Source organism: Carlito syrichta, unplaced genomic scaffold (assembly GCF_000164805.1).
Source record: "Carlito syrichta isolate Samal-C Ts95f unplaced genomic scaffold, Tarsius_syrichta-2.0.1 Scaffold305702, whole genome shotgun sequence".
Taxonomy (NCBI): Eukaryota; Metazoa; Chordata; class Mammalia; order Primates; family Tarsiidae; genus Carlito; species Carlito syrichta.
The window spans coordinates 71,790-94,021 of NW_007249798.1; the positions used below are offsets into that span (position 1 = coordinate 71,790).

The 22,232-nt window shown below is 35.0% G+C and overlaps 1 protein-coding gene across 1 annotated transcript in view; it reads right to left on the reverse strand.

Moving 5' to 3' along the window:
• Positions 1–22,232, reverse strand: part of CAMK4 (calcium/calmodulin dependent protein kinase IV) — a gene marked incomplete at its 3' end in the record, with an annotated part of 166,726 nt that overhangs the window by 30,186 nt on the left and 114,308 nt on the right. The window contains exon 3 of the mRNA XM_021714675.1: positions 18,849–18,927. Coding sequence (XP_021570350.1) covers positions 18,849–18,927 — 79 coding nt within the window. The remainder of the gene's footprint in view (positions 1–18,848; positions 18,928–22,232) is intronic.

Below are 22,232 nucleotides of genomic sequence, written 5' to 3' on the forward strand. Positions count from 1 at the left end.
AGTGCTGTTTCTATAGCCACTTCCTATCTCCTGTAGACTCTAAGACATTGGAAGGGCCAAAAGAAGAAAAGCAAACAGAGAAGGAAGTCTAGGCTTGGAACGGAGTTTAGGCAAGACAAGGGTGCCTCTGAGAAGCTTATCTCACAAAGAAGACACTCTATTCCAGAATCTGAAGCCTCTGTAAACAGGCTGCTTCAGAATGGGGGAGCAACTCCAAAGGGAGGTTACACTGCTGCTTCTTTCTTAGATTCTAAATACAAACCTTCCTGCTTGAAGATGCCAGAACTTCTTTTCACAGAAAACAGTCTTTTATTTCTCAATGAATGAAACAAGCTTAAAATATTCGTGGGAGAGATAAGCTGAACAAGGTTAATACAAAGAATTTGGCTGATGCCAGACACTTACTAGGAAAAAAGTTTGGCTTAGCAGAGGGAGGGAGAAGAGGGAAGAAACCTGGTATTTAACACAGAAAGGCCTTCACGTCTTTGCTCAGCACCTTTTTCTCTCACTTCTTTCATTCCCTTGTACCTATCCCTGGGATTAAGAATACATGGGGGTGACCTTGACTTAATACTTTCCATTTTTAAAAAGATCTCTTCTCTCAGTTCCTCACTACCCCATCCTGCTTTTAAAGTATATCTCTGTTCTTTCTCATAGAAAACCTCTCTAGCATTCCTCTGCATTTTTTCTTCATTTCTCTATCTGGGAGTAGAGGAAATAAAACTGATTATTTCATGTCACCATTCTGGTCTGAGTTTTTTCTTCTTCTTTAAAGGCTACAGCAGTATTGTAAGAATTACCAACTTGTTTCACTGCTTTGATTGTTATCCTTTATTATCATTCCCTCTGCACACAGCTGCCAGAATGATGTCTTTAAAATGTAAATCAGATCATGTCACTCCCAGCTTAAATACCTCTGTGAATCCCATTGCTTAGAAGAAATGTAAACTCTTTGTCATGAACCATAAAACTCAGGATGGTTTGGTCTCACTCTATTGGTCTGATGTCGTTTTCCTCCCTGCATGGGCCAGTCGACTCCTATATCAAGCTTCAAGGCCTTTGCATTTGCTACTGTCTCTTCCATCAGACCTTTTTCACTCTGTTCGCTGTTAGGTCTTTCCCAGCCACACCACCAAAAGTAGCTATACACACATGCATATACATGTACAACATGAATCATCCCATTCTATTTTTTTATAACAGCTGCACAATTTATGTTATCATTGAACTACTAATTCATTATTTGTTTCTTTCATCAGAGTGTGAATTCTACAACAGAAAGGATGTTGTCTATTTTCTCCATGTGTTATTTTCAGCATTATTTACCAAGGTCTGGTACATAATAATTTGATAAATGAATGAATGGGGGATGGGAGTTGGTGGTTGAATACAAAAGTTAGTGGCTCAAAGAAAAAAAACTCTTTGTTCAACATTAAGTTTTGGTTAGACGAGATTAGAATTAGTACTTGTACTGTCATTTAAGTCTCCATGACATTGTTTTATGTTATTGGCACCAGTGGAGTAGAGAATGCCCATCACATGGCTAGAGTTAAGTATCCAAATCCTTTAGCGCCTTCAAGGGTAGTAACTTGAGATTTCCAAACTAAGATCCACAGAGGATTACTCTACTATTTACTTAAGGTTGCATTCTCCCAGAATTTGGAAAAGATAATATATTGCTTGCATTCTCTGCACATGGACTTGGAAGCTGCACTTAGCTTCTCTGCATCTGTGTCAATAATGGCTTAATCAACCTCTATCAGCATAGCAGGAAGCAACATTTAGTTTCAGTCCCAAATGTGGACCAAGACCATTCTTGACTTTTTTTGGGGGGGAGGAGGTGCTTTTTCCTTATTAGAGCCTAGATGGCTAATACAGAAAAGCCCAGATTTGGAACTTAAGAGCCCTAGGTTCTATTTTACATACAATCATGTGTTTTGGACAATCCACTTCTCCAAAACTGTAAAAAGCAAAGTACTCCATGGGGAACTTTGTATTAACATGTGCACGGGGTTGCTCCACAGTGTTCAATAATTAAATACGGGTTCCATTCTTATTAGCATTATACTATCTTATTGTTAAAACTACTGAAGTGACATATGGCGATTTAAGAGTGCTTAATTTTTAAGAGTTGAAAACGAATTTAATATTAAAAACCATATGGATCTCTTCTAGTTGATATCCACTGCACACAGTTCAATTCTGTTTTAAAAAATTAATGGTTTTGGAGTTATATGACTTAATCATTTTTTATCCTTCCCTCTCCTCAGCTCACATTGACTGGAAGGATACACCTTTCACTAACATTCAACTTTTTGTACCATAAGGAAATATGAAAATAAAATGTAACAATATATTTTTCCCTGTTAACACTAAGATTATAACTTTCTCCTCCTCACTAAGATATCAATGCTTTGTCTGCCTTCAGGCTGATAGTCTGTGTCCTCCTGGGTCTCCCAGTTCTCCTGATTGTGGTCAATCAGACACCACTCCCCAGCTCTGATCTTTGGACCTTGAGCTCCTCCCAAATTCCCCAGTGTCCTACCACCTCTTGTTTAGGGTTGCAAGGCATTTCCCACTCAGCTCTCTGAGAAGTTTTTAGCCTTCTGCTTCTACTAGGGTAAGATAACATACGCTTTCCTTCTGAGATATTCTGTTTTGAGTTGGCCATACATCTTTTTCTGCTCCCTAAGTTCCATTTAAAGGGTAATGATCACTTTAGTTCCAATCACCCAATGTTTGTAAAAGTACTAGGGGGTTAAATGTAATAATTTGAGTGGATGGCATACTGGCAAAGTGTGTTTACCTTTTGAGCAACAACACACAGACCTATGCAGCCTCTCTTTCTCTCTCCTCCATTTCCTCCCTCAATCCCATATCAGCCTGCCTCTGAATTAAGAGTATTTATTTTTTAAAAGGCAACAAAATACTTATGAGATTAATATAATGAGAAGATGGATAAGAATGCAGAATTGTGACAAATTCCAGCAACACATATCAAAAAAGAAAACAACTCAAATCACAACAATGAATTCTCTGTAAAAATGTTCAGACTTTCAGGTATATCCTTGAATGGTAAAGCATACAAATCAGGGCAAGATTTTAACATTCCACTCTGCCATCTTTTCTCTCTTGTAGACATATACTTGTCACAAACTGAATAGAAATCTCCCTGTTCCTATTCCAGGAAACCTGGTTTAATAGTCCCTATGAAAATCAATAGGTTCCAACTGACAGAATGCTTGAAGTTTCACTTCACTTGACACGGTTTGTTATCTGCAAGCTACTTTTCTTAATGTGTTCTGAGACCTCAGTTGGGACCCAAAAGTCTATTTGAGTTGGTGATTTATTATTCTTCTCTCTATCATTGACCAAGGTGACCTTGCCTGCACTTCTAGAGCACACCGGTAAGTGGTTAGAAGTGGCTAACAGCATTTAATGGATGCATATCTTTAACCTACACTGAACCACTTGTCTCTCTTATGTACATCATAGCAATCAGAAAATGCATGCCTCATGGTCAGCTTTCTATGTTCCAAAAAGTCAGGTAGCAAGAGGCAGTGCATAGAATCACCATCATTTATCCCAACTCAGCCTGGTTGAGGGTACAGTGACAGCCTGGTTGAGAGTATCTCCCTAGAGAGATTGGCTACAACTCACTATGATGAGAGGATAGATAGACTTTCTCCTCTAGGTCCAAAAGAATCTCATTTCTTCTGTAATTTTGAAATTTATTTTTTATTTTGTCCAACTTTATTGTGGTATAGCTGACAAATAAAAATTATATATGTTGAGGTATACAATGTGATATACACACACATACATATATTGAGGTGCAAAATACATATATATGTATGTATATATATGGAATATGTGTATATTGAGGTATCTATATGAGTGTGTGACTGCTTGAGGTCCTTGGTTCATGGATGTTATCATCCTCCAAGAAAAGCAGCTGGATGGGTACGTATTACATATATGTACACACACACATATATACACATTGTACACCTCAATATATACATATATAGACATACATACATTGCAAAATGATTACCATAATCAAGTTAATCAACATAAGCCTCAACTCATAGAGTTCCCCTTTTGGGGGGTGAGAATATTTAAGATTTACTCTCTTAGCATATTTCAAGTGTAAAATACAGTGTTATTAACTATAGTTCCCATGCTGTACATTGAGTCTGTAGAAATTAATCATCTTACATAACTGAAATTTGTAAACTTTGATCTATATATCCCGATTTCCACCTCTCCTCAGCCTCTGATAATTACCATTTTACTCTCCGTTCCAATGAGTTCAACTTTTTACATTCCATGTATAAGTGAGAGCATGCAATATTTGACTTTCTGTGTCTGGCATATTTCACTTAGCATAGTATCCTCCAGTTTCATCCACATTGTTGCAAACAACAGGATTTTTCTTTCCTTCTTAAGGTTGAATGATATTTTATTACATATACCACATTTTCTTTATCCATTCATCTGTTGACAGACCAAGGCTGTTTCCACATTTTGACTGTTGCAAATAATGCTATAATGAGCATAGAGGTGCAGACATCTCTTCAACATACTAACTTCATTTCCTTTGGACCACTGGAATTTTGACAGAGATTACATTAAATCTGTAGATCATGTTGGGCACTATGGACATTTTTACAATATGACACTCTATTAACAGGAGATACCTTTGCATTTATTTGTATCCTCTTGCATTTCCTTCACCAATCTTTTATAATTTTCAAGGTACAGATCTTTCACTTCCTTGGTTAAACTTGTTCCTAAATATTTCAATTTTCTGATTCTGTTATAAATAAAATTGCTTTCTTAATTTCTTTTTCAGATAGTTTGCTGTTAGTGTATAGAAATGTGCCTGAATTTTGTATGTTGATTTTGTGTCTTGCAACTTTACTGAAATCCTTTATTAGTTCTTACAGGTTTTTTTGTGAGCGTCTTTAGGTTTCCTCTATTTAAGATCATGTCATCTGCAAACAGAGACAATTCTTCTTCCAAGAAGTCTCATTTAAATGCTGTTCAAAATATTTCCAGGTATTTTTCCTGAGGTTATTTTTCTTCCCGTATTCTTTGACCCATCCAGCTGCCTTTCTTGGAGGATAATAACAGTCATGATCCAAGGGCCTCAAGTAGTCACACATTCATTTATGTAGTTTTCACTTGGTGAACAAAACAAAAAGTATAAAATCAGACAAATCTAATCTGGTTCTGTACTAACTCAGTGGCTGTGAGCAGTTATCTTCTCTGAGCCTCAGAAGCCAAGACTGACCTGACAGAGATGATGTGAGGAATAGTGACGTTATTTACTTATGCATGCAACACATTTTTACTGTAAATGTCCCAGCACACAGCAGCAGCTCATTATATTGCCGTTGTTATCATTCCGGATGCTTTCTTCAGGGACCCAGTTTTCTATAAACCAGATACTCTGAGCATTACCTCCAACCACTCCTACCCTTATCACTGAGAAACTGTTTCCTGTAACAAACCATGCAAAATGAGGACTGGGGAACCATTTCAGAAAGTTTGTGTTAATTTTGCACTCCAATCCACAGGGGATCTATTTGTCCAAATTCTGGACAAAACTGAATATTATTTTATTATGTGTTTACTTGATAGTATGATTTAAATGTGTCTTCGGAAGTTTATGTGTTGGAAACTTAGTTCCTGATGCTGCAGTGTTAAAATGTGGGGTCTAATTGGAGGTATTTGGGTCATGGGGAAACCATCCTCTGAATGGATTAATGCCCTTATTGCAAGAGTGGGAAGACTTTTTTTCCCCTCTTGCATTCTCTTTCTCTCTCTTTCTCTCCCCCCACCTTTCTCTCTTTCCCCTCTCTCCCTTCCTCCCTCCCTCCTTCCCTCTGGGTCCTTCTGCCATGGGATGACACAGAAAGAATACACTCACCAGATGTTGGGCCATTGATTTTTGACTTCCCAGTCTCCAGAACTGTGAGTCAATAAATTTCTGATTATTATAAATTATAAACATATATAAATTATAGTCTATGGTATTCTGTCATAGCAGTACAAGACAAAGACAGTAGTAAATTATTATCTTTGTAACTTCAGGTTATTTTTATCATTGATGGCTATAAAATATTTATTAATTATTGTGATTTTTTTCCCTAAAAGTATCTGTCCAACTATTTTGCCACTTGTGAGTTACATAAGCTTGAACAAGGTACTGACCCTCAGTTTTCTCACTTTGAAATGGACAGCCTGCCACAATATCTGGCACATTCAATACATGATAGGTATTGTCATTTTTTATTAGGGTTTTGGTGGCGGTTTCTCTCATTGGCTTGTATAGGCTTTTATATTATCAAGTCTATCAATGCTTAGTAAGTTGGAGATTGCTATGGACTAAATGTTTGTGTCCTCCCACCCCCCAAATTTCATATGTTGAAGCCTAAGTTCCCAATGTGATGATATTTGGAGATAGGCTTTGGGAAATAATAAGGTCATGAGGTTGAAATCCTTATGATGTAATTAGTGCCCTTATAAGAAGCTAAGCTATGACAAAAGAGACTTTGCTTCCTCTTTTTCTGCTTGCTGGTAAGTAAGCACAAAATGAGAAGATCACCTTCTGCAAGCCAGGTACCGGATCTGCAGGCAACTTAATCTTGGACTTCCCAGCTTCTAGAACTGTGAAAAATACATTTATGTTTTATAAGACACCCAGTCTATGGTATTCTGTTAGAGCAGCCCAAACTGACTGACAGTGATTATTATCTAAAAACAGACCAAACTGACTGACAGTGATTATTATCTAAACACTTTGCTTAGTGTAGCAGCTCTAAAGTTCTATTTTCTTTACACAAGAACTGACAGTGTTAAACACATGGTTTTTAATAAAATTTAAAAAAAAGATTACCAATATAAATGAATCAAATTGAAACAAAAGACTAAGTCAAAATAATTATCCTTACCCTGTGCAATTATAAAGATTTACAAAACTTTTTAAATATTTCATTTCATTATGAAAATTATTTATATTTCTTATTAGACTTACAGTTATTTTATCGGTCATCAGCTCAGTTTAGATATTAAATATGTGCCCTCAAAATCAGTGAGAGGTAAATAGTTAAGAATTTTTCTAAGACCTTCGTGTACTGCTCTATTACTAACTTACAGTTCCCATATAATAAGATGAAGCTGACAAGTTTGGAGAGCCCTAAAGGGTAATATATTATAAAGTTTATGGAATGAGCTGATGTACTGGAATGTTAGTAGTATCAGTACAGGTTCTTACTTACATTTAAATTGGGATGAAATCCTTCTTGAAGATTATTTTAGTATGAGTCAAAAAGGTTTGAGTAGTTTCTCTAAGCGTGAATAATCCTAAAGTAAGGCACTTTAACTCTTTTGATAAGATATTAATCTATAAAAGAGTATTCTCTGGCCTTGGAAAATCTGCAGAGCAATGCATACATGGCAAAAAAAAATGTTTATTTGGAGAAATACAAGATTTTAGGAAAATCCTTACAATTGTTCTTGCATCCAAATCATGCTGCCTTAAAGGACCCTTCTTGTACCTGCCTTGTGTTATGAGGATGGCAGAAATGTCTGGGTATGGTAAACAGTTTGCACCAATGTTTTTAAAGTGCATTCAGCCAAATAGTAGGCCAGAAGATCATCTAAGAAAAAAAATAGTGCTCTATAGCCAAATAAATTTTGAAAACAGTACATATGCCATTATCCTCCTGAGGAGTCAAAATAAAAGACCATAGAAATCCATAAAAATCAATCAATTTTACTATGGTTTATCCTAGTGCTTTTAAAACTCTGTTGATCAGGAAATACTTTTTATATTCGATTTTAACCTAGAATCCTAAGAAATACTAAGATGTCCAAATGTAAAAAATAACTCTGACTTTTGGATATTTGAAGTCACAGAATAGGCAATTATACTTGATGGAGACATTATTACCAGAAATAACAACAAAAACAAAAACTAAAATTACATCATTGGCTTTTGAGCTGGGTAACAGGAAAACCTAGAAGAGTGGTAAAGGACAAAGTCAGTGAAGACTGAAACAATAGTTAGAAAACTAGATAAAGGCAAACCCACAAAGTAGCAGAGAAATTGGTAAAGCTGCCATCTAGCATAGTTTAGAATGTTGAAAAGGTATTCAATAAACTTATGTATCTAAGAAAATTTCTAATCAGAATGTTGAATGTATCAAATGGCTTTTATAGATTTTTGTTGTTTGAGTCATATGAGAAGATGTGGGAAGAGAGGACCCACAGAAAGGATTCTTCATTTTTTAAGCAAAATCTAAAGGAAACATAGAAGAACAAAAACTTGCTGGGCTGGAAAATAGGGCTGTTTTGCATTTCCACTCTTTCCAAAAGATTCTCAGTGTGAGAAATTGCTTCAGGGTAAAAATCAAATCAAAGGTGTAACTGTAAGGCTTTTTGTTAAGATAACAGAAATATTTAAGTTTGTGCTTGGTAGACACTTAGCTGTTTAAAAAAACAAAAGAAAGAAAGAAAGGCTTCTAGAGTTTGTAAAGACATTGCTCCATAAATACTGATGTATGTAAAGTAAACCCAGGTTTGTCTGAAAAGAACAAGTATTTTGGGGGTATGGAGTGACTCTCAATATGATTCAGAAGAAACTCACAAAGGTTTTTAGAGTTATATTAATGAAAACTTGGACTAAAAGGGACTGAAGAAGTTGCAAAAGAAGAGACGCCCTTTTTCTGAGCAGGACATAGAATAAGAAAACTACTCAGCAGCAGAAAAAAGGATCTTTTCTTGTGGAGAAAGAAGGTTGCCTCACAGGGAGAGCCAAAAGCACAGAGAGTGGAGCTGAAGACCACAGAAGTAACAGTCTAAGAAACCATCCCAGGGATTAGGGCTGGGTCTTAATATAATGACATTCCCCAATTCCAGAAAAGAGGGGCCTACCAACAAATGCTCAGCTTTTTCTGTGAATGGAATGAAAGACCACATGAAGAGAGAAGGCCTAGCCATCTCAGCTATTCATCCACAGCTGAGTCAACCAGCTATCTGTATTTGCATGTACCAAGTTGAGAACAGTAGAAAAATCTTCCAACAACCCATCGGATTGTGAGAAATAATAAATCCTGGTTGTTTCAATCCATCAAATGATGAATAATTTGTTACATAAAATTAGATTTTGTCTGCATTACCTATAAGTCCAGAAAACTTAAAATAGGCTTAACTTCCTGAAAACAAAAACAAACTTCATTGTGATAGGAGCTTGAACACTGTAATGAATAGATAAAAGTTATTGGTGAAAACAAATAAAAACTTTATTCCAAATGAATCTAACTGCACATAAAACAATCTCAGATAATTTTATATTTATCTTGAATGTTAGAAATTATGATTTCAGTACTATTATTTCATGGTCAACAATAAAATGTTAAAATAATTTAAATCAGTGGTTTCAAATATTTGTTTGTAGATCACTGTTGGGCTGGCTATACAAGGATCATTCAAAAATGGATGTTGTTATTTAATCTCTCTCTCTAATGACTATATCACCTATCTCAAAGAGTCTGAGTTGGTGTCTATATAAGTTTCATTTTTAAAACATAAAATGATTTAAAATTCTAAGATGCTGGTTCCCTCATAAACAGATATTAATGTATATGCATGCACATTTACCTTTGTGAAAAAGATGGGTGGATGTGGCAGCTAATCTCTATCAACTGACCAATATACCTCAACTGAATTCAAAAATAGTTCTCCGCATAAATATAGTATATTCTTCCTGGAGGAATCTTTTGGGAAAGTCAACATAAGATGTAGAAGTTGTAAATAAAAATAAGGTAAGAATAGAGAAGAGAGTGCAGATTTGGTGAATGACTAATATGTGCCAGGCAATACAATGGTTATATATTTGTACATGTGTCCTTATCCATATTTTAAAACAGAGAAACCTGAAAATCTCCTCTAATGGAGATCTGCTGGTGATTCATCAGCCAAGAATTTGGAAGAAAGCTATGTACAGTCTGTAACTTAATCTAGAAGAACCCTTCAAATTCCCCTGCAACACCATAGTTATATACTTAAATAACTAACTCAAAAGAATATAAGGAAAAACGAGGTGAAGTTACAAACGAACTCAGAATGATTGCAATCACAACGTATGGTTCTTTAACTGGGAAGAGGATAAAAGAACAAAGTAACATTTATGGAAATTTTTATAAAATTTTGAGACACTTACTAGGTAAATGTTCATTAAATTCCTCAAGAAAAAACTTCCAGAAGTTTTTAGGTATTATAATTACTAAAATATAATAAAAATTAGACCTGTAACTGCTTTTCTATTGTGGATTTAGGCACACTGCTTCAACAGTAAGAATCAGAAAAGAGCTGTAGGGTTGAAAGTGTTCTAAATCTAAATATCACAGGCATCCAGGGTTTGTCTAGGTAGGAGGTCATAGGATCAGAAATCCTTAATGCATGCCACATTAAATTTTATTGATAACAATAGTAAAATATGTACCAATTTTTTAGTAGTAATTTTAAAAGCACACCAAAACCAATATAATTAATTTTGCCCATACAGAAGTGAGCACTAATAGTCTGGAACTATTCACTGCTCAATTTTATTTATTTATTTATTTATTTTTGAGTTGGAGTATCATTCTCTAGCCCAGACTGGAGTGCAGTGGCCACTCCCGGCCACTGCAGCCTCAACCTGCTGGGCTCCGGCGATCTTCCGCCTCAGCCTTCCGAGTAGCTGGAACTACAGGCGCGCGCTACCATGCCGGGCTAATTTTTTGATTTATTGTAGAGATGAGGTCTCGCCAAGTTGCCCAGGTGGGTCTCGAACCCGCAAGCTCAAGCAATCATTGCTCAATTTTAAATCAAGCTAATGAGAACATTAGATGCAAAAATACTCAACAAGATTCTAGCATATTGGATCCAACAACACATCTGAAAAATCATCTACCATGACCAAGTAGGCTTCATCCCTGGGATGCAGGGCTGGTTCAACATCTGCAAGACTATAAATGTAATCAAATACATCAACAGATGTAAAAATAGGAATCACATGATTATACCATTAGACACAAAAAGACTTTTGATAAAATCCAGTATCTCATCTTGATAAAAACCCTTGGACACCTAGGCATAGAGGAAACATACCTCAAAACAATGAGTTATCTACAATACACCCACAGTCAACATATTGCTAAATGGACAAAAATTGGAAGCATTTCCCCTGGAAACTGGAACAAGACAAGGCTGCCCACTTTAACCCCTCCTGTTTAACCTAGTGTAGGAAGTCCTAGCTAGAGCAATAAGATAAGAGAAGGAAATCAGGGGTATCCCAATAGGAAAAGAGGAAGTCAAGTTATCCCTCTTTGCTGACAATATGATTCTATACATCGAAAATCCAAAAGAATCTGTCAAAAACTTTCTTGCACTGATAAAGTACTTTGGCAAAGTCTCAGGGTACAAAATCAACGTGCAAAAGATAGGCACATTCTTACACACCAACAGCAAACAGGCTGAGAACCAAATAAACAGCACAATCCAATTTACAACAGCAACAAAAAAGATGAAAAACCTCGACATCTTGCTAACAAGAGAAGTGAAAGGCCATTACACTGAAAACCATAAAAGACTGCTCAAAGAAATCAAAGATGACACAGACAAATGGAAAAATATTCCATGCTCATGGATTGGAAGAATGAACATTGTTAAGATGTCCACTCTACCAAAGGCAATCAACAGATTTAATGCAATATGCATTAAATTACCAGTAGCATTCTTCTCAGACATGGAAACAACAATACAGAAATTCATATGGAAACATAAATGACCACGAATAGCCAAAATAATCCTCAGCAAAAGAAACAAAACAGAAGGTATCACACTTTCAGACTTTAAACTTTATTATAGGGCTACAATAATCAAAACAGTCTGGTATTGGTACAAGAACATGCATATAAACCAATGGAACAGGACACAGAGTCCGGAAGCAAAACTTCAATTTGTCAACCAACTCACCTTCAACAAAGCTTCCAATAATAGCCACTGAGGAGAGGAGAACTTATTCAGTAAATGGCGTGGGAAAACTGGCTGACCACATGCAGAAGATTAAAACAGGACCCCTATCTATCTCCATTCATAAAAATCAACTGTAAGTGTATCAAAGACCTAAAAGAAAAACCTCAAACTATAAGAACATTAGAAAATCCAGGGGACACCCTTATGGAAATTGGAACTGGCAACCAATTCCTGATCAAAACCCCAAGTGCCCATGCCATAAGAGATAAGATAGACAAGTGGGACCTTATCAAACTGGCAAGCTTCTGCAAAGCCAAAGAAACCATCAAGAGAGCAGGAAGACAGCCCACAGACTGGGAAAAAATATTTGCCAGCTGTATATCTGACAAAGGCCTAACATCTAGGATCTACAAGGAACTCAAATGTACCTAAAAGAAAAAAACAAACAGCCCCATTACAAAGTGGGCAAAATATATGAATAGATACTTCTCAAAAGATGACATATGAGCAGTCAACAGATACATAAAAAAATGCTCAGCTTCACTAGTCATCAAAGAAGTGCAAATTAAAACCACACTGAGACACCTCCTAACTCCAGTCAGGATGGCCATCATCAATATCTCAAAAACATCAGATGATGGAGAGGATGCAGGGAAAGGGAGTATTGGTGTGAGTGCAAACTAGTACAACCACTGTGGAAAACAGTGTGGCAATTCTTAAAAGATCTAAAAATTGACCTTCCATATGACCCAACAATCCCCTTTCTGGGAATATACCCGGAGGAACTCAAATCACTCTATGAAAAAGGTATCTGCACATGCATGTTTATTGCAACATTATTCACAGTAGCAAAAATATGGAACCAACCATACTGCCCATCAAAATTGTACTGGATTAAAAAAATGAGGTATATAAACACAATGGACTATTACGCAGCCATAAAGGACAAAATTATGAACTTTGCAACAACTTGGATGGATTTGGAGTCTATAATTCTTAGTGATCCATCACAGAAACAAAGAACTGAGTACCACGTGTAATTATTCATAAGCGGACCCTGAATAATTACCATAATACTATAAAAAAGAGTTTGGCAGTATTGGGAAACTGCCCAGGATCAGAGGCACACATCATCAGTAAGGGTATCTGATCTCAAGTACCAGGTGAAGTGGGGACCAAAGTGAATTGTATATCTAACCCTGAATTGTATTCATCTTTAAAATAAATTTTTTAAATAAAAGAACATTAGAATTATATAAAAATAACTAGTACTATTTAAAAATATCTGCGTGGACTCATTCCAATTAATAAGAATAATTTTCACTGTTTATTACATGCTTCCTATGTGCTGATAAATATCTCACATTAGTTATCTAATTTTACACTTCAGTAGAACACTGAGCTAGATATCCATAAGCCCATTTACAGATGAAGAAACAGACTGAGGGACACAGCTAGTAAAGTCCCAGTGGCATAAGTGATCTTAAACTCAATCTGTCTGGCACTAGAGCCCATGATACCATGCCCTGACCGCACAGCAGCCACTCTAAAGGAGGGAAAGAATACCTATACATTCTGAATGGATACACTGAGATTGGATCTTAGACTAAATACTGGATATTTCATGAAAGGCATGGATTTTAGTTAGATTACTGAAAACTTATCCAAGAGTTGAGCCACACAGCTAGAAATTTCATCTGAATTCTGGAATTCAAATATTTATCTTCAAAATTCCAGAGACTCTATACATTATTGGTTTGCATAATTTTCTTAAGTCTCAATCAGTTCTTCTTGAAAGTGAGTTACATTTCTAGGATGAAGTATAGTCATTTAGACACACCCTGAGGTATGCACACCTAAGGGAAGAAAGGTGAAGTATAATTCATGTGAATCACTCCTGAAATAGTGACCCAACAATCACCAGTCATTCTTTAAAAGTTGGGATTCCATTTAACTCAGAAAAATTCAGTACAGGCTGGAAATTTCATCGGCTTAATCTATTTTAATTTTGACAAGTTCTTGAATTTATTTATTTTTCTTTTCACATAGTTTTAAGTTCAGTATATAACATCAGTAAAAAGGTTGCATCTTATAAATCACTGGTTGTTCCAATCACCATATTTGTCAGAATCCTTTAATGCCCCAAAGTAGCTTAGTAAAATCTTTACAGTCTACTTCAATGTCTTCTAAATATCACATTAAATGGAGATGATGATGGGCTCATGCATGAAGGAAAAAAGTGAGCCTTGTTACCATCATCTCTGATTCCTGATTTATAAAGTTCATAATTTGATTTGTGATTTACAAAGTTCATAGTTAAAGTTTCATTGATAATGGAAAGCCAATTAATTAATATATACAAGATAATAAGGTAGTTAGGAGCAACAAAAATTGCACTTAATCTGCTCTCACTGAAGAAGAGATGATGAATGCCAGGCCTAGTGATTTGATGACTTCTTCAGTACAAAGATCACTAACACTAAGTAGAAAAAATAATTAAACAAGGAAACAACTGAAAAAGCACTTCAATCAATTTTCCTCTTTTGTTTACTCTAAAGAATTCAAAGTTTTATCCCTATTAATAATGACACAATGAGACAAATGCATATTGTTACAGGAAATGTTTATACATTTTTTTCAGTATGGTAAAGAGTTGGTTCAATTATCATTTTCTATTTTCTGACACCTTAATATATCTATAATGGAGAGTTACTGGTGTTTATCATAACATTAAGAGACTGCAAGATCTTGAAATGCTTTCTTAATAGCAAGAATTAATGTTCAATTATATTGAACAGGATCTCAATGTTGAGTTATATTTTTCCCCCAATTTTTCATTATGAGAATGTTCATGTACCTGAAATGTTGAAATACCGGCATGGATACTAGTATACTACTCTACACTCAATAACTGCTGACTTTTTTAATATTCACTTTTCCTCTCTCTCCATATATGCACATATACACACAATCTTTTGTTGTTGTTTAACCATTTAAAAGTAAATTGTAGTCATTATGATGCTGGCTGAATGTATCTTAGTGTATTACAATTCTTTAAAGTATAATTGTATATAAAATACATGATGTTATATTCACATATAAAATATATATTCATGTAAAATATTTTGATTATAATTACATGTTAATTTCCCATAAGGATAGTTTATTAGCCCAAACAGGCAGTTGTCTAAACACAGCAATTCATTTTATATTTGTTATATGTTTATTCTGTCCTGTACTTAACCATTATAAAATGTCTCCATGAAAGCTGGTGCTTTATTCTGTTTTCCAATGGATATATCAGAGCATTAGTCTATGATCACCCAGACATTTAAGTGCCTAATGATTATCAGTGTTTTTTTTAATGGGAAAATAAGTCTCATTACTAGTGTAAACCAAATCCTTTCAAAAATATTAAACTATGAGAAAAGGCCTTAATATGTCCACAAAAGAGAAATTTGGGTAAACTTCCATAAAAAAGTGTCTAAATCAATCTTGAGAAAGAGGAATAATGTTATTAAAAATTAACTGTAAAGGAGATAAAAAATATTTCTCAGATATAAACATATTTATATATTAATTAAATCACCTATATATTGGATGAATTTCCTTATGTTTATTAACTTTCTTAAATATGATATGTTTCAGCCGGGTTCGGTGGCTCAGCCTGTAATCCCGCGCCTTTGGGAGGCTGAGGTGAGTGGATTGCCTGAGCCCGCGGGTTCAAGACCTGCCTGGGCAGCAAGACCTCATCTCTACAATAAAATCAAAAAAATCAGCTGGGCGTGGTAGCGCATGCCTGTAATTCCGGCTACTTGGAAGGCTGAGGTGGAAGGATCGCCGGAGCCCAGCAGGTTGAGGCTGCAGTGGCCGGGAGTGGCCACTGCACTCCAGTCTGGGTGACAGAGTGAGACTCCAACTCAAAAAAAAAAAAAACAAAAAATGATATGTTTCACTCATCTTCAGATAAAATATTGAATGAAATATTTTAAAATTTATCTTAGAGTTTCTCTCTTAGAGATAGTGCTATGGGTAGAATTATATCCTTCCCCAAAAAGAAATATTATCCTAATTCCCAGTATCTCAGAATGTGATCTTATTTAGAAATTGTGTTGTTGCAGATGAAATTAGTTCAGTTTAACTCATAGTGAGGTAGGACAGGCCCCTAATCCAATAGGACTGGTGTTTTTATAAAAAGGAAAAATTTTGGACACCGGCATGCACAGAGGGAAGAGGATATAAAGATACAAGGGGAAGAAAGTCATGTGACAACAGAGGCAAAAATTAGATATGATCAACAAGTCAAGGAATGCCAAGGATTGTTGGCTATCACCAGAAGCTAGAAGAGGGTCATGGAACAGATTCTCACAGATTTCAGAAGGCATCAAACCTGCCAGCACTTTGGTTTTGGATTTCTAGCCTCTAGAACTATGAAATAATAAGTTTACGTTGTTTTAAGTCAGCCAGCTTTGGACAGTTTGTTCGGCCAGGTCTAGGAAACTATGACTGCTATATAGGCAACAAGCTAAGTTTCAAACCTCTTAGACTTAGGTCTAGTCATAAAATTCTCATTTTACCTGAGGAACTATAGTCATCTCACAGCTGTTGGTTGAACCATATAATATTGCCATTTTGTAGGTCAAAATGGCTTAACAGAGATGATTTTATGTGGTTCAACCTAATAGATTACATAAACAATTCAAGTTTTCTGAACAATTTTTTTCTGTCAGGAGCAAACCTTTGGCTGAATTCTCTAAGAAAATATTTTCCCTGCATTATTTTCCCTCTGTAAATAGATTCTTAGGCTTCATTCATTTCATTTAGATAGGGAGGTTTCAATCTCCATGACCTATATGGAACGAAACACTGGAGGCGATTGCTCTTTGAGGTTTGGACTGCTATTTCTCTCATTTACACATCTCTGCACATGGTTTATCCAAGAAGACAATACTGGGGATTCCATCTCATTCACATTCAAAGCTGAGGTTTCTCTAGGGCATTTTCTCTCATTCCATTTGGCACAGCAGTAACTGTGTTTGACAACATCTGCCTTGCAGACACTTGGTTCCCATCCACATTTTCTTCCTGCTTGTCTTCTGAGGAAGATGTGTTCACAACAGAAAGAAGACAATGAAGTTGAACCAGAGCTGCATTTTCCCACCGAATGTGAGTCATGAACCCACCAAATCTTTTCACTGACCTTTTACTCCAATTCATCCAAAGACTTTTGACATAAACCGATATTCTCTAAACCAGCCTGTTGTCCTTTGGGATTCTTGAGCATTCACACGTAATTTTTAAATGTTATTTTTTAGACTTTTGTATGTCTAGTTCCTCTCAAAGTTTCCTCAACTATAAAAGAAAACATAACCCCTCACCAATTTTACTGACAATTTCTAACCAAAAGAAAAGATACAACTAAATCCTAAAGCATCTTGTATGTGACTATTGTTAAAGCATGACTACTTTCATAAAAAGTAGATATTTAATAGGAAATTATATTCCATAAAACTTTTAATAATCTTCAGTTCAGACAAATCGTATGACTATAAGAAACTGACTTAGGCGAAAATTCCAAAACTTATCAATCAAAAGATTTATCTACATTCTGAAATAACTTATATCATTTCCCTAAACAGGAAACTCAGAATATAGTTCATTAGTAGCAATTGCCATTTAAATTATTACCTACTTTCATTAAACTGTCTTTGTTATTTTGCTATGACTTTAAATTCTAACAGATTGTTTCAAAATGTCATTCTATTTCTACTCAACAGAAAGCCCTGTGCCATTATGTTCTTCTTCATTTTATGAGATCCTAAAATTTCCCTGTGCCAGACAATACATAAACAGCTGGTGATATTAAGTTGCCTTTAGGAAAAAAAAAATCCTTTGGCTTAAAAAGATATGATTTGACTTCAAAATTTATGAGATTTCTCAGCATACTTTACAACTGGGTTTTCAGGAATATATATATTTTACTTATTTGCTCACATAAAATTTGAGAAAGGAAGAATGTGCTATAAATGAATACCTTGTTTTTTAATGGCTTTATGAGTGGAAACGACCTAAAGACAGAAAGTGCAAGAAGGGCACTAAAATGACAAGATACTGTCTGGAGCACAGACAGTATTACCCAGGTGCTGGCGTTTATATTTCAAACTCCCAACTGCTGCATTTCTTACTCATTAGAGATGAGTCTAAATCAGTATTGCCTCCTTGACTTACCTATGCGTATAGGGCAAAAGAAGCAATACGAAAACAAAGTCCTTCTGCTTTGACAAAGTAAAAACTTCTAGATGAGCACATTCAATCTCAGAAACATTAGCACTTGTCCAGTTGTACCTTACTGAAGCAAACCAAACATTTGAAAGTCTAGGCAAATTAGAAGCTGATGACTCCTTTCACAAATATATGTGTGTTTCATTTCAACTTCTTTTAAATGCAAGTTTTTTCTTTTTAGCATACTAAATTGTGATTTTAATACTTAAATATTAAAATTACATGCACACACACACATACATATCTCCAAGAACATAAGTGATATACAAAGTTAGGTTTACTGGCCAACTCTAAATGTTTATCCTTGCCACACTTCTCCCCCTTACAATCACATCCAATTTGAGATCTAGTTGCTATCACAGAGTCACACAGTTTTCATCAGACAAAAACCTGTGGGTTGTACTCCTATATTCAACAGTCAAATGAGTCAGTTTCACATAGCAGCTCTCAGTCCCCTTTGTCCTTTAAGTCAGGTTCCTGATTTCTTCAGGCCACAGGCCCCTTAGAGATGCTATTATATAATGAAATAAACTTACTGTTTTCTTTAACACTTTGAGAGCATAAGGCTTCTGGGTCCCCTTCTGTTTGCATCTGTACACAATGGATGTAGCACCCCTTGAGGGGGAAAAAGACAAAAAGAAAATGTTATGCTTTGGACATGGATTAAAAGGGAAAGCTTAAAAATAAGTGTCTCTGCCAGTAACCCTCATAACCGACAAGCGTTTATAAATTCTACTACAGCAACAGTCCTAACTGTCAAGAGTCCTTTTTTCTCATTACTGAATATCATTTTCTCAGAAAAGTCTAGATTTTCTACCCTGCTCTTTCCCTCCTGACCCATTCCTATACAGGTAACATACCTAAGGCTGTTGCATTCAGTAAGTTCTGAGATAAATCATGTCCTCAGGTAAACACAGTTTTCGAAGAAACTTCACCTGATTTCAGAAACCCAGAGCATTCCTAAAGGAATACATTTGGAGTAAAACAAACCATATGACTTCAGTAAGAGGGTTTAAGTTCAGCACTCTGTAGTTTCACTACTTGGCAAAGGAGCTGGGAACACACCCTCCCTCACCTTCTTTTTTTATTTTTTTCAACTTGTAAAGGAGAATAGTAAGAAGGGTCTCAATAACTATCTTCATGTATGTCCAAGGTTACTAAAAAAGAGCATTAAAAATCAGGACAGTATGATCAAAATACTACCACTCCATACATGAAGCAAGAAAGTAAGAGAAAGAAATAGACCAAAGGAGACCCACAGACCAAGCAAGCTTAAATTTCAACTTCAGAAAGAGAACTTCCAGACACATCTAAAAATAAGGTCAGTTTGAATTAAACCTGTCAGACTTTGAAGATTAGGCCAAAGGACCTCTTGTGATATATTCAGTCCTATGGTTCTAAAATTCGAAATAATCACAAAGAATTATAAAAACAAACACATTTCCAGCTATCTAAGCTTAGCAAATTTTTAACAGAACTAATAGAAGCCATAGACTAGTGTGTTATAAATGCAAATAGTTAAGAAAAATGTTACCACATTTTAAAAAACCTTGGTAAGATATGATATACACAAAGAAATAAAGGGTTCTATTTATTTCTTTGTGAAGGTAAATAAAAATAAATATATGAAGGTAAATATAACGTTTCCTTATTTTTAATTGTGTTAAAAGATAATAAAAGCAAAAATATTAATGCATTTTGTTTACAGTATATATGAAAGTAAAATGTATAACAACAGTAGCACAAAGGATAAAAGGAAGAAATTAGGAAATAATGTTGTAAAGACATTATACTACATATTAGGTAGTATAATATTATTTAATGTAGATTCTGATTAATTAAAAATGTACATTATGTAACTTAGGACAATGACTAAAATAATTATTTAAAGGAAAATCAATAATAATTCAATAATGGAGCAGTCTAGAATGGAATAATCAGAAATAAAATGCAAAGAAGCAGAAGCAAAAAATTAGGCCAAAGGACCGCTTCTGATATATTCAGCCCCATGGTTCTGATATCCTAAATAAACACAAATAATTATAAAAATCAAACACATTTCCCGCATCGAAACATAATGCATTTTTAACAGAGTCAAGAAAAGTCATGACTGGTGTGTTGTAAATGCAAACAGAGATGTAAAAAATACAACAGCTAAAAATTTGGTGATTTTTAATCCAATCATATGATTGATTACATTATAAGCCACCAATCAAAAGTTAATCAGATTGGATTTTAAAAACAAGGCAAAACTATATACTATATATAAGAAACCCATTCTAAATATATAGTAAAAAAAATAAAATAATATAAAAAGTATACTATGTAAACCCTAATTTTTAAAAAAGCAAACTAGCTATAATAATATCAGACTACATCAATTAAAAAAAATAAAGAGGGACATTAATTATAAAGGGGTCAATTCCCCAAAATGACATAAAAACAGTGCTTCAAAATACATGAAGCAACAACTGATATAACTAAGTAATAGACAATACACAAAAACATTTGGAGACTTCAACATACTGTCTCAGCAATTGATAAAAAAATAGAAAAACTCTTACCAAGGATACAGAAGACTAGAATTTCCTTATCAACAATTTAAACTAAGTGACATTTAGAAGAAACTCTATACAAAAACAGCAGAATGCATGTTCTCTTCTAAGTTATATGACTCGCATATGTGATGCATAGATTAACTATAAAACTACAGTAATCAAGAGAGTGGTATTGAAGAAAGAGCAGACATTGAGAGAAATAGAATGAAACAAAAAAAAAATCCAAAAATACACACATATGGACAATTTGTTTCTGACAAAGGTAAACAGGCAACTTGGTGGAGAGGGAACAGTCTTTCTAACAAATAGTGTTGTAATCTTGGAACAATGGGATACCCATATGCAAAAAAAGTCAAAAATAAAGTATATTCATACCTTATGCCATACATAAAAATTACTCAAAATGGGTCATAGCTAGAAATGTAACTCCCAAAACTATAAAATTTATTTTAAAAACCTAAGAAAAGTTTTGTGACTTTGCGTTAGGTAATGATTCATTAGATACAAAGCCAAAAATACAGTAAATAAAAGAACAAATAAATATATTGTTCATCACTTGAGAATGTCTGCTCTTTGAAAGTCACAAACTAGGAAAAAAGTTTATGAATCACATATCTGAAAAGGACTTGTGTCTAGAATATAAACAGAATTTCCAAAACTCAATAATAAAAACCAAACAACATATAAATGGGAAAAAGATTTGAATGCATACAACTGATAGCACAAAAATACAAAGGATCTTAAGAGACCAGAACAAACAGTTATACGCCAACACATTGGATGAATTAGAAGAAATGGATAAATTCCTAGACTTAACCTACCAAGACTGAATCATGATGAAGTAGAAAATTTGAGTGACCAATAATGAATAAGGTGATTAAATCAGTAATAAAAAGTCTTCCATCAGAACAGAGCCTGGGCCTGATGACTTTACTGCTGAATTCTAACAAACATTTAAAGAAGAACTAGTACGAATCTTCCTCAAATTCTTCCAAAAAATAAAAGTAGGGAATACTTCCAAACTCATTTTATGAATCCAGCATTACCCTGATATCAAAGCTAGACAAGGACATTACAAGAAAAGAAAACATTCCTGATGAACACAGATGCAAAAAACCTCAACAAAATACTAGCAATCGCTGGGCTTGGTGGCTCAGCCTGTAATTCCAGCACTTTGGGAGGCTGAGGTGAGTGGATTGCCTGAGCCCACAGATTCAAGACCCACCTGGGTAACTTGACGAGACCCCATCTCTACAATAAATCAAAAATTAGCCAGGCGTGGTAGCACGCGCCTGTAGTTCCAGCTACTTGGAAGGCTGAGGCGGAAGATCGCCGGAGCCCAGCAGGTGGAGGCTGATCACG